The following is a 17,720-nucleotide window of genomic DNA, read 5'->3' as shown; positions in this document are numbered from 1 at the left end:
TGGAGATCTAAGAAAAGAATAGCCGCAACTCTACAAATAGAAAAGCGGCCACTTTCTGTAAAGGAGAAGGTACGGAGAAGTGAATCCGAGGGGATATATGGGAAGATAAACCGTGGGTGGAGGGAGCCTCCCTCCGCCAGCACCGGAAAGTAACAGACCAGTGAGCACAAAATCAGAACTTCTAGAAGTCTGCTCCGGAGAGGGATGTCCCTGCTTGAAAGGTGCTCAGGTGGTGAAATGGGGTGGAATCCTAGGTTGGAATGAGGATCCCTAGGGTCACAGGAAGACGGCGGGTGCCTGAGTGGGGCACAGCTCCCAGGCATTGGAATGGGGAAGCCAGCAGCAATCAGCGAGCCCAGGAATGGGCTCTCAGCTCAGGAGTGGGCTCTGAGCTCAGGGTTGCCATATACCACAAACCCAGGCATGGTCCAGGGAGCCCAGCAAGTGGTAGAACCTCTGCGAGACCCCCTCCGCCTCCCCCCAGAGGAGTGGCATGAGTGCGTGACCCAGCAGTCTGCAGAATTTGGAGACTCGAAACCTAGTCACGTGCCTGAGATAGAAACGCTCAGTCACAGGCTGGGTGAGCAAGGAGTATGGCAGAAGACCAGGGAGACAGGAGTGACTGACTGCTTTTCCCTGAAGGTGCACTGAGGAGTGGGCCCCTAGCTTTCGGCTCCGGGTAGGGAGATTGTAGGGAGACTGGGAGGCCACCATTTTCATTCTCATCCTCTAAAGCAGCCTGGAAAGCCTTTAGGGAACAAAAGCCACTTGGAGCAATCTGAAGAAGATTACTTAGCCTGGGCCCCTGGCAAGGGCAGTGTAATTCTGCCCAGGCAAAGACACCTGAGAATCAGTGCAACAGGCTCCTCCCCCAGAAGATCAGCAAGAACATGCAGCTAAGACCAAGTTTACTGATCACAGAACTGCAAAACTCCAGCGCTACAGGAAAAGAGTATACAGAATACATGTTTTTCCCCCCATGATTTTTTAGTCTTTCAGTTTTAATTTTTTTCACTCCTTTTTCAACCAGTTTCTTATTTTATCAGCTTTTTAATTTTTTCCAAAGATTTTTATTTATTTATTTAACAGAGATAGAGCGCACAAGTAGGCAGAGCAGCAGGCAGAGGGAGAGGGAGAAGCAGGCTCCCCGCTGAGCAGGGAGCCCGATATGGGGATCGATCCCAAGACCCTGGGATCATGACCTGAGCCGAAGGCAGACGCTTAACTGACTGAGCCACCCAGGCACCCCATTTTATCAGCTTTTTAAAAAATCTTTTTTAATTTTCATTTTTACACTTACATTCTATCCTTTTTGTATTTAATTTTATTTGTGTGTGTGTGTGTGTGTGTGTGTATGTTTTTCTTTCTTTACAATTTTGGGATGCAGTTTCTTCTAACAAACAGACCAAAATACCCACAGGATCCAGTGTATTTCTCTGTTCTGTTCACCTGGTTGATTATTTTCTCTCTTTTTTAAATTTTTTTGTTTTTGTTTTTGTTTCAGGTCTCTTCTGATTTATTTAGTGTATATTTCTCTGGGGTCATTGTTGCCATTTTAGTATTTTGTTCTCTTGTTCATCTAGTCTTCTCTGGACAGAATGATAAGATGGAAAAACTCACCTCAACAAAGAGAACAAGAGGCAGTACTGACTGCCAGGGACCTAATCAGTATGGACATTAAGTAAGATATCAGAACTAGAATTCAGCATAATGATTATTAAAAAGATACTGGGCTTGAAAAAAGCATAGAAGACACTAGAGAATCCCTTTCTGGAGAAATAAAAGAACTAAAATCGAATCAAGTCAAAATAAAAAAGGCTATTAATGAGATGCAATAAAAAATGGAGGCCCTAACTGCTAGGATAAATGAGGCAGAAGAGAGAATGAGTGATACAGAAAACAAAATTATGGAGAATAAAGATGCTGAGAAAAAGATAAACAACTACTGGATCACAAGGAGAGAATCAGAGATAAGTGATACCATAACGTGAAACAGTATTAGAATATTTGGGATCCCAGAAGAAAAAGAAAGAGAGGGAGGGGAGCAGAAGGTATACTGGAGCAAATTATAGTGGAGAATTTCCCTAACCTGGGGAAGGAAGCCGGCATTCAAATCCAGAAGGCACAGACAAGTCCCCTCAAAATCAGTAAAAATAGGTGAACACCTCGACATATAACAGTGAAACTTGCAAAATCTCAGAGACGAGGAAATCCTGAGAGCAGCTCGGGACAAGAGCTCTGTAACCTAACAAGGGTAGAAACATTAGAATGGCAGCAGACCTATCCACAGAGACCTAGCAGGCCAGAAAGAACTGGCATGATATATTCAGGGTACTAACCAAGAAAAATATGCAGCCAAGAATACTTTATCCAGCAAGGATGTCATTCAAAATAGAAGGAGAGAGAGAGAGCTTCCAGGACAAACAGAAATAAAAGAATTTGTGATCACCAAACCAGCCCTACAAGAAATATTAGAAGGGATGCTCTAAGCGAAGAGAGAGCCCAAAAGTAACATAGACCAGATAGGAAAAGAGACAATATACAGAAACAGTGACTTTACAGGTAATACAATGGCACTAAATTCAAATCTTTCAACAGTTACTCTGTATGTAAATGGGCTAACTGCCCTAATCAAAAGATATAGGGTATCAGATTGGATAAAAAGCAAGACCCATTGATATTCTGTCTGCAAGAGACTCATTTTAGACCCAAAGACACTTCCAGATTGAAAGTGAGGGGCTGGAAAACCATTTATTATGCTAATGGACATCAAAAGAAGCTAAGGTAATATCAGACAAATTACATTTTAAACCAAAGACTGTAATAAAAGATGAGGAAGGATACAATATCATAATTAAAGGGTCTATCCAACAAGAAGATCAAACAATTGTAAATATTTATGCCCCTAACATGGGAGAAACCAATTATATAAACCAATTAATAACAAAATTAAAGAAACACATCAATAACAGTAGGGGACTTTAACACCCCACTCACTGCAATGGACAGATCATCTAAACAAAAGATCAACAAGGAAACAAGGGCTCTGAATGACACACTGGACCAGATGGACTTCACAGATATATTCAGAGCATACCAAACTAAAGTAACAGAATACACATTCTTCTTGAGTGCACATGGAACATTCTCCAGAATAGATCACATACTGGGTCGAAAATCAGGTCTCAACTGGTACCAAAAGACTGGGATCATTCCTTTCATATTTTCAGACCATAATGCTTTGAAACTAGAACTCAATCACAAGAGGAAACTTGGAAAGAACTCAAATACTCAAATAAAGACCATCCTACTAAAGAATGAATGGGTCAACCAAAAAATTAAAGAAGAATTTAAAAAATTCATGGAAACAAATGAAAATGAAAACACAACTGTTCAAAATCTTTGGGATGCAGCAAAGGCAGTCCTAAGAGGAAGTATATGGCAATACAAGCCTTTCTCAAGAAACAAGAAAGGTCTCCAATACACAACCTAACCCTACACCTAAAGGAGCTGGAGAAAGAACAGCAGTTAAAGCCTGAACCCAGCAGGAGAAGATAATAAAGATTAGAGCAGAAATCAATGAAACAGAAACCAAAAGAACAGTATAACAGATTAATATAACTATGAGCTGGTTCTCTGAAAGAATTAATAAGACTGATAAACCCCTGACCAGACTTATCAAAAAGAAAAAAGAAAGGACCCAAATAAATAAAATCATGAATGAAAGGGGAGAGATCACAACCAACACCAAAGAAATACAAACAAGTATAAGAACATACTATGAGCAACTATATGCCAACAAATTAAGCAATCTGGAAGAAATGGATGCATTCCTAGAGATGTATAAGCTACCAAAACTGAACCAGGAAGAAATAGAAAACTTGAACAGACCCATAACCAGCAAGGAAATTGGAAGAAGTAATCAAAAATCTCCCAACAAACAAGAGTCCAGGGCCAGATGACTTCCCAGGGGAATTCTATCAAACATTCAAAGAAGAATTAATACCTATTCTTCTGAAACTGTTTCAAAAAATAGAAATGGAAGGAAAACTTCCAAACTCATTTTATGAGGCCAGCATTACCTTGATCCCCAAATCAGACAAAGGCCCCACCAAAAAGGAGAATTACAGACCAATATCCCTGATGAACATGGATGCAAAAATTCTCACCAAAAGCCTAGCCAATAGGATCCAACAGTACATTAAAAGGATTATTCACCACGTCCAAGTGGGATTTATTCCTGGGCTGCAAGGGTGGTTCAACCTCTGCAAATCAATGTGATACACTACACATTAATAAAAGGACAAGAACCATATGATTCTCTCAATAGATGCAGAAAAAACGTTTGACAAAGTACAGCATCCTTTCTTGATTAAAACTCTTCACAGTGTAGGGATAGAGGGAACATACCTCAATATCATAAAAGCCATCTATGAAAAACCCACAGCGAACATCATTCTCAACGGGGAAAAACTGAGAGCTTTTCCACTAAGGTCAGGAACACGGCAGGGATGTCCACTATCACCACTGCTATTCAACAGAGTACTAGAAGTCCTAGCCACAGCAATCAGAAAACAAAAAGAAATAAAAGGCATCTGAATCGGCAAAGAAGAAGTCAAACTCTCACTCTTTGCAGATGATATGATACTTTGTGAAAAACCCAAAAGGCTCCATCCCAAAACTGCTAGAACTCATACAGGAATTCAGTAAAGTGGCAGGATATAAAATCAATGCACACAAATCAGTTGCTTGTCTATATACTAACAATGAAACAGAAGAAAGAGAAATTAAGGAGTTGATCCCATTTACAACTGCACCCAAAACCATAAAATACTTGGGAATAAACCTAACCAAAGAGGCAAAGGATCTGTACTCAGGAAACTATAAAATACTCATGAAAGAAATTGAGGAAGACACAAAGAAATGGAAAAACCTTCCATGCTCATGAATTGGAAGAACAAATATTGTGAAAATGTCTATGCTACCTAGAGCAATCTACACATTTAATGCAATCCCTATCAAAATACCATCAACTTTTTTCAAAGAAATGGAACAAATAATCCTAAAATATGTATGGAACCAGAAAAGACCCCGAATAGCCAGAGGAATGTTGAAAATGAAAAGCAAAGCTGGTGGCATCACAATTCCGGACTTCCAGCTCTATTACAAAGCTGTCATCATCAAGACTGTATGGTACTGGCACAAAAACAGACACATACATCAATGGAACAGAATAGAGAGCCCAGAAATGGACCCTCAACTCTATGGTCAACTAATCTTCAACAAAGCAGGAAAGAATGTCCAATGGAAAAAAGTCTCTTCAACAAATGGTGTTGGGAAAATTGGACAGCCACATGCAGAAGAATGAAAGTGGACCATTTTCTTACACCACACAAAAATAGACTCAAAATGGATGAAAGATCTAAATGTGAGACAGGAATCCATCAAGATCCCAGAGGAGAACACAGGCAGCAACCTCTGTGACCTCGGCTGTAGCAACGTCTTGCTAGACACGTCTCCACAGGCAAGGGAAACAAAAGTAAAAGTGAACTTTTGGGACTTCATCAAGATAAAAAGCTTTTGCACAGCAAAGTAAACGGTCGACAAAACCAAAGGCAACCAGCAGAATGGGAGAAGATATTTGCAAATGACATATCAGATAAAGGGCTAGTATCCAAAATCTATAAAGGACTTATCAAACTCAACACCCAAAGAACAAATAATCCAATCAAGAAATGGGAAGAAGACATGAACAGACATTTCTCCAAAGAAGACATCCAAATGGCCAACAGACACATGAAAGAAATGTTCCACATCACTCGGCATCAGGGAAATACAAATCAAAACCACAATGAGATACCACCTCACACCAGTCAGAATGGCTAAAATAACCACTCAGGAAATGACAGATTTTGGTGAGGATGTGGAGAAAGGGGAACCCTCATACACTGCTGACGGGAATGCAAGGTGGTGCAGTCACTCCGGAAAACAGTATGGAGGTTCCTCAAAACGTTGAAAATCGAGCTACCCTATGACCCAGCAATTGTACTACTGGGTATTTACCCCAAAGATACAAAGGTAGTGATCCGAAGGGGCACCTGCACCCCAATGTTTATAGCAAACACTGTCCACAATAGCCAAACTATGGAAAGAGCCCAGATGTCCATTGACAGATGAATGGATAAAGAAGATGTGATGTATATATATTCAAAGGAATACTACTCAGTCATCAAAAAAATGAAATCTTGCCATTTGCAACAATGTGGATAGAACTAGAGGGTATCATGGTAAGCGAAATAAGTCACTCAGAGAAAGACAGTTATCATATGATCTCACTCATATGTGGAATTTAAGAAACAAACAGAAGATCAGAGGGGAAGAGAGGAAAAAATAAAACAAGAAGAAATCAGAGAGGGAGATAAACCATAAGAGACTCTTAATCACAGGAAACAAACTGAGAGTTGCTGGAGGGAAGGGGGTGGGGGGATGGGGTAACCGGGTGATGAACATTATGGAGGGCACATGATGTAATGAGCACAGGGTATTATGTAAGACTGATGAATCACTGAACTCAACCTCTGAAATTAATAATACATTATAGGTTAGTTAATTGAATTTAAATAAAAAATAAAAATTAAAAAAATTCAATTTAAAGGAGATATAATTTACATAAAAATGTATCCATATTTTCACAAAATATGGATACATTCACATATACATTCACAAAAAAAATGTTTCTTCATACACAAACCAAACTAGAATGGTTACAAATATATCTAAGAGCTAGGGGTAGATTAGGAAAAGGAAGGAAAAAAAAAACATTTCAAAGTATTACTTTTAATTATTTTTAACTTTTCTGACATTGATTAAAAGTCTCATATGAGCCATTTTATCACACATTTCATCATGATATTTGCAATTACTCTACAAAAAGATGAAATACGGGGCGCCTGGGTGGCTCAGTCGTTAAGCATCTGCCTTCGCTCAGGTCATGATCCCAGGGTCCTGGGATCAAGCCCCGCATCAGGCTCCCTGCTCCGCGGGGAAGCCTGCTTCTCCCTCTCCCACTCCCGCTGCTTGTGTTCCCTCTCTCTGTCTCTGTCTCTGTCAAATAAATAAATAAAATCTCTAAAAAAAAAAAAAAGATGAGATACTACCTGGCTTCTAAGATCACTATAAATATACTAAAATTAGGATAGTTTAAAATAAACGAAATGTGTATGTGTGTGTGTGTGTGTGTGTGTGTGTATGTGTGTAGGGAGAATAACAAGGCTTTAACATAACTTGTAAAGATTATTATTATTGTCTCAAATGGAAGATTACATTTTCTGCTAGCTAACATGAGTAGAGGATGAGATGTTCTGATTAATTCTGACTTGTGGTATTCTTTTTTTTTTTTTTTAAAGATTTTATTTATTTATTTGACAGAGAGAGAGCGAGAGAGCACAAGCAGGGGGAATGGCAGGCAGAGGAAGAAGCAGACTCTCTGCTGAGCAGGGAGCCCGATGTGGGACTCAACCCCAGGACCCTGGGATCATGACCTGAGCTGAAGGCAGATGCTTAACCTACTGAGCCACCTAAGCGCCCTGACTTATGGTTTTCTTTCCTCCACATCCATTGCTTTCCTTTCTTCTGTTAAATGAATGGTTAATTTTATTATAAAATATTTTCATCACACATAAAAAGAGAAAACAGAAACCAATATATAGCTGCCACTAATTATAGGCAATGTCAGTATTTTGCCATATTTGATTTAGCTTATTAAAAAAAAAGCTTTTTATTTAGATACTCATATACCATGCAATTTACTCATTCTAAAGTGTGTACTTCAAAGGCTATTAGTATATTTAGAGTGGTGTAAACATTACAATTTTAGTATATTCTTCATTGTTGATTGGTGATTTTTAAAGGATCAGAAATCTAATCAAACGCTTTAAAAAGTCTAAGGTAAACTTTTAACATTAAAAACAAATAAGCATATGGTGGGATGGGGTAATTGGGTGAGGAACATTAAAGAGGGCACTTGGGCCGCCTGGGTGGCTCAATTGGTTAACGGCTGCCTCTGGCTCAGGTCATGATCCCAGGGTCCTGGGATCGAGCCCTGCATCGGGCTCCCTGCTCAGTGGAGAACCTGCTTCTCCCTCTCCCTCTGTCTGCCAGTCTGCCTACTTGTGTTCTCTCTTTCTCTGTCAAATAAATAAATAAAATCTTCAAAAAATTAAAAAAAAATAAAGAGGGCACTTGCTGTAATGAGCACTGGGTGTTATACGCAACTGATGACTAAATTCTACCCCTGAAACTAGTAATACACAACATGTTAACTAACTTGAATCTAAATAAAATCTAAAAAAAACAAAAAAAAACCCAAGCATAATTTATATCTTTTTTGGGTTATCTGTGGTAGCCTACAATCACAATTAAAATAATAATAAATTAAAAATACTATCAATAAACTTTAAATGTTCTGAAGAGATGATTATCAGATATATACAAGTAGCTAAAAGCTTTCTGAAATGAGTTTTATTCTACTTTTCTGATTTCGAATATTGTATTTGCACTTCGTGATTCATTTTGCATTTTACACATGATTATATAAACAACAAATGAAACCTATTTCTTACCTCTGGTGTCCCACAAAATGTTGTTGTCGTGTCAGATATAGCAATTCCTTCTTTACAAAGCCCAAAATCTGTTAAGACAACATGTCCCTGACAAACAGAGGGGCAGTAAGATAAAACAACGCATGGGCATAAGCTGACAATTTTTAAAACCATTTCACTCTGAAATAATTATAGACCCACAGGAAATTACAAAAATAGTACACAGAGTTTTGTGTACACCCAGCTTTTCCTAATGCTGATATCTTATATAACTGTAAGAAAATATCAAAATCAGGAATGGTAGAATACTGTTAACCAGACTGTCCATTTTATTCAGTTTTCACTATTTTTTTCACACATATGCATTTGTGTGTGTGTACGTATGTGTGGTTCTATGCAATAGAGACGTGCAGATCTATGTAACTACTGCTACCATCAAGATAGAAAACTATCCACCACCCCAAAGAAACTAAGGAACTCACGCTACCCCTTTATTTTTGTACTCCCCTATGCTGAAATTGTCATTTCAGAAACCACTTGCAACCACTCATCTGTTTTCCATCTCTACAGTTCTGTTATTTGGAGAATGTTACATAAATGGAATGATGCAGTGTGGAACCTTTGAGGCTGCCTTTTTTCCACCAAGCATAACAACAATTAAATTGAGAATTGGTTGATTTTTAAAAGATAATACTTACTACTGAATCCAAAAGAATATTTTCTGGTTTCAAGTCTCTATTAAATTAAAAGGAAAGAAAAGCAAAACTGAGTATTAACTGAAACAAAGTAATAAAAAAAGACGTTTTTACAAGAAATATATTAAAATGTACCTGTACACTATTTTGATGGAGTGCAAATAACCCAATGCACTGGCAATTTCAGCAGCATAAAACCTAGCTCTGTGTTCGGGAAAGGACCGTTCTCTCTGTAAGTGGAAAAACAGCTGTAAAATGGAAAAAGAAATGGGTATTAAGATCATTCACACAAAGTGAAACAAATATATCCTATAAATACAAAAACAGGATTTTTTTTACTCTGAACATGAGATAAAAATGCACCAAAGCACAGAACTGTGACTCTCCTTTGTGTCCCCCACCTCGCAATCATTCTCTCTTTAACCACATATCTTTCTCTATCCTTGCTAACTTGAACTTGCTCATCTCTCATTTACTCCTCAATCCCCGGTGTGGCTGTGTCCTTACCCCTCTGGAAAAGATTATCAACCCAGACCGATGATCTGGATATTGCCATGGAGTCAATAAGGTCTCTCACTAGCCCTTTGACTGTGGTTTCACTTGGGAAAAACAAAACAAAACAAAAAAACACCACTATTCAGAGATTGGAAACAAGTGGCTGGCAGACCAAATATAACCCACAGATAAAATGTGTTTGAGCCAAACACTGTTTTTAGAAAAAATCTAAATTAACTGGTAACATTTAAAAATGGAGAAATTTTTTGGTAAAAATTCAGGTTTGGTTTCTTCTGGGGGAGAAAAAAAAAGGAAGCTCTGCAACATTAAGCCTAAATTCCAGTGTGGTAGCAAATGGCCAGGGCTGAGCAGCGGCTGGGCTCTCCAGTTCATTTCCTATACTCCTGAAATCATATTTTATTTTTTACTACCTGTCCTTTACTCATTAGGTTACCTGCCTGGGCGAAGTTTGCCCTAGGTCCTTACTCTAAGTTTCCGGGCTTCTAAAACAAAGATCTCACCTTAGGGCTTCTCCTTCCCTGGAGAGTTCCCTATCAGCTCGTTTCCGGCCCCTTACACTGCAGGGATAGCGAGGTGTCTGTCCTCAGTTTCTCCACTGTTATTCTTTCTCCGGATACCCTGTCCAGGTAACCTAATCCATCCAGTGATTTTAACCACCTCTATGTCGATGTCTTTCATGTGGACATACCCCACCTACACCTCTGCTTGGAGCTTCTGCAAAGACTTGCTGCCTACTGCTCTTTCTTGAATATTTCACAAGCCAACAAATTCAACTTGTCTAGAACAGAGCCCCTTGTCTCCTTTTACAGATTTACTGCTACTACAGCTATATTCTATCCTTTAATGACATCACTTTCTACCCAGCCCTCTGAGCCATGGGACGCAACAAGGTACAGTGAGAAGAGTCAGGTTTTAAAGCTGATCAGACTTGGATTCAAATCCTGATTCTTCTCTTTTTGTGTGCAATTCATTTAACTTCTCTGACTTACAAAAATTGTCCCGCAATTTTTCTTAACCTCTTCTGAAAGGTTATGGTGAAGCTCAGTTATAATAGATCCTGACAGAGTAGGGACATGGAGGCTGGCCTGGGATTCATCTGGACTGCTCCTTTACCCTTAGGCTCTATATCTAACTATTGAATAAATTCTTCTGTTTTTATCTTTTAATCATTTCTGAATACTCCCTCCTGTTTAGCCCTACTATTGCCTTTATTAGCTTATACTACTGTAATATTCTAGTTATTGATCTGATCTATCCAATATAATATTAATGAAAACTACCCCAAATGAAAACGTGACCATTCATCAATGATAGCTAACACTGTTTACTAAATCAAAGGCACCATGCTGAGGACTTTATATGTTTGTATTATTTAATCTACCCAAGTAGTTTGAGGCAGAAAATTAATGAGGAAGCTGAGGTTCAGGAGGGCTTGTGTAAATGTCTAGTATCATATCAAATAAGTACACATGTCAAGGTTAAAATGTTATATGAAAATCAGAGGGACTATGCAACTGATGAATTACTGAACTCTACATCTGAAACTAACAGTGTTCTATATGTTGCCTCATTGAATTTAAATTAACAAAAAAAAGAAAGTCAGGGGGACAGTACTAGTAAAAATAACAGGAAACCCATAATGAAATTATACTCCTACCTCTCTCTATCCTTGCTCATCTTTATTGCCCTTCTATTACTGCCCCATTCAGCTCCTCCTCCACCAACCCCAACATTCTATTCCATTCTTTTTATTCCCCATTATCTTAGCCAAGTCTATCTTTTAGAATACAAGCCTACATGTTTCCACCTTTGCTACTCAGTTTATGAGAGATCACTGTATAAAAAGGGCTCAGAAGGAAGGTCCTAAAACAAAATGAAAAAACCACAGACAAAGCAGGAAGCTCGCAACAGGATCTCATCTGCAGTTAATGCCTTGCAGGACATTTCAAAGTCACAGACTGGTACTCGGGTCCAGGTTAAATCCAGGACCTGACACTTACTAGAAAACATGGTGACATTGAGAAAGTTACCTAACCTCTCTGAGCCTTAGAAGAGTATTTATCTAGAAGAGTTATAATGATTAATTGAAATAATGCAGGAAAAATAATTACACAGTGTCAGGCCCTCAATAAATTCTCATTATATGTTAGCACTCATGTACACACAAAATAAAATGACAACCTCAAATCTATAGCCTTCGAAGTTTTGCCTCTACACTGAGGAGGCATATGGCATTTTTGTCATATAGATGTAGGGGGTTGTATGATGATTCTTTTAATGATCTTCCCCCAAATGATCTAGGTGTGTCTGACCATCTTTCAGGTTTGCAGAATAGACAGTATCTTCCTTTATTCTACAGTTAAGTATACTATATTAAGGTTGAAATAACTTTTCCTCTCTCTCTGATCTGGGACTAGGGGATGAAAGATCCCTTTGTAAAGACAGGACACAATCTATGAGAATAATTTTTAGAGACATTCACAGATCAGAGATCAAACAAATTAGAAAGGTGTGAGGATTGAGAACGAGAAGAACAGGGGGTGGTCCGCTGCCTAAATCCTGGAATCACACTGCCTGAGTTCAATTCCTGCCTCTAATACTTATTAACCACATGCCTTGAGCAAGTTACCTAGCTTCTCTGTGCCTCAGTTTCTTTATCTTATAAAACACGACTGTTGTGAAAATAATAAATATAAAGATCCAGAATGCTGGGCACATAAGTATACTTGATGCATGTTAGCTATTACTATAATTATTATCATGACAGTAGCATTTTCCAAAATGTATTTCAATATCCCTCTGATTAGAGTTTTGGGGAGTATTATTAACAGATTTGGTTCAAACAAAAAGGGACTGCATGCTAAGAAAATATTTTCAACGAAATCTTGGCTTTGGCAGAACTCAAAGTCTTTAACATGCTGAAACATACTGTGAATCACCAAGAAACATATTGTTAATTGCCAATGGGATGGAACATGAAACGTTTTCCAAACTGACTTCACCACAGAACTCTTTATTAGAGGATCATCTCCTCTGATTATAGTTTGCATGTTTTAGAAAATGACAGGCTAGAGTAATCTTTATATGCAACTGTGGAGACAATAATTATCTAAATACAAATCATGTTTTATTCTAACGTTTCAGTATATTATTCTTGCTATATTATCCGTGAAGTCTGTAGCTTCATACCAAGGTTCTTTTATGAATCTTCCCACCTACGCACCATAAGCTGCTTAAGAGCTTTGTTTACAATTCTCTACATCTTGCTTTGTGCTTATTAGCCAGCATTTTGAATCTAATAGCTGTTAATGCTGGCCTATCCTTCCAAAAACTGTTAAGCAAAGAAAAACTGTGACTTTATTCTATTTTTTCTAAACATTATCAACATTAGAAAACTAATCATAAAACTCACCTCCCCTCCATTAACAAAATCCAGAACAAAATAAAGCTTTTCAGTTGTTTGGAAAGAATAATGTAATCCAACCAAAAATGGATGTTTCACATTTTTCAAAAGCACATTACGTTCAGCCATGATATGTTTTTGCTGTAAAAAAAAAAAAAAAGTAAAGGATCAGCTTGCATTATATACCAGAAAACAATTCTGTTAATTGAGAAAGTGAATATAGGAGAAACAATGCTATTTTATTTTACCTCTTTTCTGTTGAGAACTATTTTTTTCTGTAACACTTTGACAGCATAAAATTTTCCATCCAGTTTCCGTTTTGCAAGAAGAACCTGTTGTAGTTACAGATTGTGCAATTAGAAATTTCAATATTTTGGGTTTTATTAGAAATTTCAATAGTTTGATAAAAATAATTCGCTTGTCAGTAAATTCATAAATTATGTACAAAAAGTCTAAAGGGGACCTAGATAATGTTTTAGTTTTGAAAACTGAAAACTACTGAATTTATTTTTATTCTACTTCTCCTTAGATATTTTAATAAAATAATAATAGAAAAGGAATGTTAATCACTCGAATAGCCAGGTACCATTTCTTTGTCATTTAATGTGCTGACGTTTGACATTTTTACTAAATTTAAGTCCCAAAATCTATACTGCTTGAGATCCTCAAGTGTGTGCGGTGTGTTGAGTGCGCACATGCACGCGCCAGCCCTGAGTCCTAAAGAGTGTCCTTAGAAAATACTGAGGCTATCAACTTCATGGATATTGATAAAAAAAGCAGAGAAGGAAATGGTTTCTATGTGATTGAAATGCATTTTTGTTTTAATATTTAGGTTTCTCTTAAGTTTTAAATTCAGAAGCATTCAGAGGAAGAAGGACCATGTAGAGCTGAGCTTCTACAATGGGCTAGGCTGTGTGCACTTTCAAGGATCTGAAGAAATTTAGAGGCTCTTGCCCCAGAAAAAAAGCAGACATAGGGTTTGCAAATAACTTTTTAAGGGATTCAAGAAGCCTGACAAGTTGTGTAACTATTAAATGATACATCCTAAAGCTTTCTGAGATGATCTGACACAGCAACTGGTAACACTGCTGGGCTTTATATTCTATTATAGGTGTTGTCTTCCTCGCTACAACTTAAAACCCCAGTCTAATCATGAGAAGAACATCAGACGAATTCTAATAGAGGGACATCTTACAATATACCCCATTAGTACTTCTCAAAACCATCAAGGTCCTCAAAAACAAGGAAAGTCTGAGAAGCTGTTAGAGCTAAGAGAAGCTTAAGGAGACATGGCAAGCAAATGTAATGTGGTATTGTGGATGATATCCTGGAACAAAAAAAAGGACATCAGGTAAAAAGCAGGAAATCTGAATAAACAATGGACTTTGTATCAATGTTGGCTCATTAACTGGAACACATGTACCATGCTAATATAAGATATTAACAATAGGGACACTGTGTGTGGAGCGGAGGATGTTTGGGTATTCTCTGAACTTCCTGTATTTTCTCTTTACTCAATTTTTCTGTAAATCTAAGCTGTTCTAAAAAATAAAGCCTATTAATTAGAAAAAAGTGTTTGTTTTTAATCAAGATGGAGTCAAAACATCTTCAGGGTAAAAATGTCCTGTGCTCAATCAACTGTTGGCATTTTCCCCATTTTCCATTTTTTTGTTTGCTACAATATTTGACTCTATACAACATCTTTTCTTCTTACATTTTTCCTTTTCTCAACACCTCCCACCTGCCTGACCTTTCCTGCTCTAGTTTGACTGGTTCATCTTCCAGTACATTATGAGAAAATAATTCAAATGTGGCAATTAGGAGGTACCAATTTCCTTAAAGCAAGCATTTTTTCAATAGATTGGTAGATTTGGAGAACAGGCAGATCGTTAAGAAACAAACAGGCAGGGGCGCCTGGGTGGCTCAGTTGTTAAGTGTCTGCCTTCGGCTCAGGTCATGATCCCAGGGTCCTGGGATGGAGTCCCGCATCAGGCTCCCTGCTCCGCGGGAGGCCTGCTTCTCCCTCTCCCACTCCCCCTGCTTGTGTTCCCTCTCTCGCTGTGTCTCTGTCAAATAAATAAATAAATAAAATCTTTAAAAAAAGAAACAAACAGGCAAAAGGAAAATGGAACCAAGACCCCTCAATGGAGAAAAGTTTAGAATAAATTTTATTTTATTTTTATTTATTTATTTTTAAAGATTTTTATTTATTTATTATTGAGAGAGAGAGAGAGAATGATAGAGAGAGAGCATGAGAGGGAGGAGGGTCAGAGGGAGAAGCAGGCTCCCTGCCGAGCAGGGAGCCCAATGCGGGACTCGATCCAGGGACTCCAGGATCATGACCTGAGCAGAAGGCAGTCGCTTAACCAACTGAGCCACCCAGGCGCCCCAGATTGACCTACAGATTAAATGCAATCCCAATCAAAATCCAGCAGAACTTTGTGGAAATTGGCATGCTAATTCTAAAACTTAAAAAGATACGCAAAGGGCTAAGACTCTTGAAGAAGAACAAGGAGGGAGGACTTGTTTTGTTGGATATCACGCTACACAGTCTAATAGACTAATGGAACAATATATAATATCTTGAAACAGAAATATAAAACAGAAAACCTATAAGCAGATCCATGCATATATGGACACTGAATAAATGATGAAAATTACTCTGCAGATCAGTGGGGAAAGAACTGTCTTTTTAATAAATTGTGTGGGATCAGTCGGATATTAATAGGGGAAAAAATTAACTGTGACCCTACAACTTCATGCTATATCCAAGAACCAATTCCTGGTAGACTCTAGATCTAAACATGAAGTTTCCAAAAGACAATGCTTTTTATTTTTAATGACAATTATCTCTAACATCCCAATACACTGTGAGCATTCTGAGTGCAGCATCCCTTTCTTTCTGTTGCTGTACTAGCACATGTAGTGGGTGGTCAATATATATGTGCTGAATTAACACACATGGATTTAATTGTATGGTTACAGTTTCTGGTATCCAGGGAACTCAGAAAACAAACTAGAGATACCCAAAGCTCAGAATGTAGCAAACTATAATTAAACACATGCATATTTATTTTCATTACAGATTGAAGCGTAATGCAAAAAAGCACTTAAATATAATCTAATGATTCTGGTAACTCCCTCTATGATGCTTCTGGCCTTAAAGCAGATTCTCCTTCCTTGGTATGGCCACACTGTCAAGTTGTGTGATTCATCTGACACTCACTGTATGAGGAACAGCAGGGTTTTCAAACACCCCTTTCCTTCCTCAACTGTTATTTTCACAGTTGCTCATTTTTGTCTTTCCAGCTTCAGCTTAAAAAGCACCTCTTTAAAGAAGCCATCCTTGACCGACCCATCTGAGTAGGAATTTTCCCCCCACTTGCCTATTGTCCTCTATCACTTCACTCTATTCTGTATTTACATCACAGTCCCCATTACTGCTTTTCATTATTTATTGACTGCATATATTTTTTAAAAGATTTTATTTATTTATTTTGACAGAAGGAGAGAGAGCGAGCGAGAGAGGGAACACAAGCAGGGGGAGTGGGAGAAGGAGAAGCAGGCTCTCTGCTGAGCAGGGAGCCCGATGCAGGGCTCGATCCCAGGACCCCGGGATCATGACCTGAGCCGAAGGCAGACGCTTAACGACTGAGCCACCCAGGCGCCCCATGACTGCATATTTTTAATTGGCTATTTCCCCTACTAGGTTGCAAGCATCACAAAGGTAGTAACTGTGTCAGTTTTGTTCAATACTCTCTAACTAACCAGAACCCAGTACACTGCTTGGACATGATAGGTGCTCAACAAATACTCCAACAAATGAATTTTATGTTAAAATTTGAGTAAACGCCTTAACTCCCTAAGTATTTTGAAGGTAGAGAAAGCATCGTAACTCCATATCCTGCATATCAACAAGTCCTGCGGCCTGGAATATATAAGGCATGCATTCCTTAAGTACTTATTTACTGAATGGCAAAATAAAAACACTCTTACCTTGCCAAAGCTGCCTTTTCCAATAACTTTCAGGAAATCAAAGTCTGTTGGTTTAGCACTGAAAAAATGAACAACGACAAGAATTAGCCTCCTAGAAATTGGAAAGATGTTAACTTTTAAACATTTCTTAGCACCTCACTCTACTAAGAAAATGCTGGGCACAAAACATTTTAGCATGAAGACTCCAGCTTTCACAATGACAGTGTCTCATCTTGAATATAAAATAGGTAATGATGAATAGCAGTAAACATCTACTTGCTGATAAGACATTTTAAAACTTTATTTAAGCCTTGTTAAGTTCTGCTTAAGAGGGATTTCAGTAATAGTCTCTTTGGGAGAAAAGGATATATGTGTATCTGTATATTGTTTTGAAATCAATGTAGCTTCTATTTAAACCAATTTTATTAATCATAAACCTCACCAATGCTGTTAATGAGGGCACTGAACAACTATATAAATTAGTAATATATTCCAAGGACTATCTCATCTGGCAATTCTTCGGACATGTAA

The 17,720-nt window shown here is 38.0% G+C and overlaps 1 protein-coding gene across 8 annotated transcripts in view; it reads right to left on the bottom strand.

Annotated features, from left to right (window-relative positions):
• Positions 1-17,720, bottom strand: part of LOC110579077 (serine/threonine-protein kinase Sgk3) — a 137,634-nt gene that overhangs the window by 14,259 nt on the left and 105,655 nt on the right. For all 8 annotated transcript variants that reach the window (XM_021688617.2, XM_021688621.2, XM_021688615.2 and 5 more), the window contains 6 exons: positions 17,211-17,268; positions 13,463-13,546; positions 13,224-13,355; positions 9,431-9,543; positions 9,299-9,335; positions 8,622-8,708 (listed from right to left, as the gene is read on the bottom strand). In XM_021688617.2, the coding sequence (XP_021544292.1) occupies positions 8,622-8,708; positions 9,299-9,335; positions 9,431-9,543; positions 13,224-13,355; positions 13,463-13,546; positions 17,211-17,268 (511 nt within the window). The remainder of the gene's footprint in view (positions 1-8,621; positions 8,709-9,298; positions 9,336-9,430; positions 9,544-13,223; positions 13,356-13,462; positions 13,547-17,210; positions 17,269-17,720) is intronic.

This window comes from Neomonachus schauinslandi, chromosome 4, assembly GCF_002201575.2.
Source record: "Neomonachus schauinslandi chromosome 4, ASM220157v2, whole genome shotgun sequence".
NCBI lineage: Eukaryota > Metazoa > Chordata > Mammalia > Carnivora > Phocidae > Neomonachus > Neomonachus schauinslandi.
This window is presented reverse-complemented; position numbering and strand designations above follow the sequence as displayed.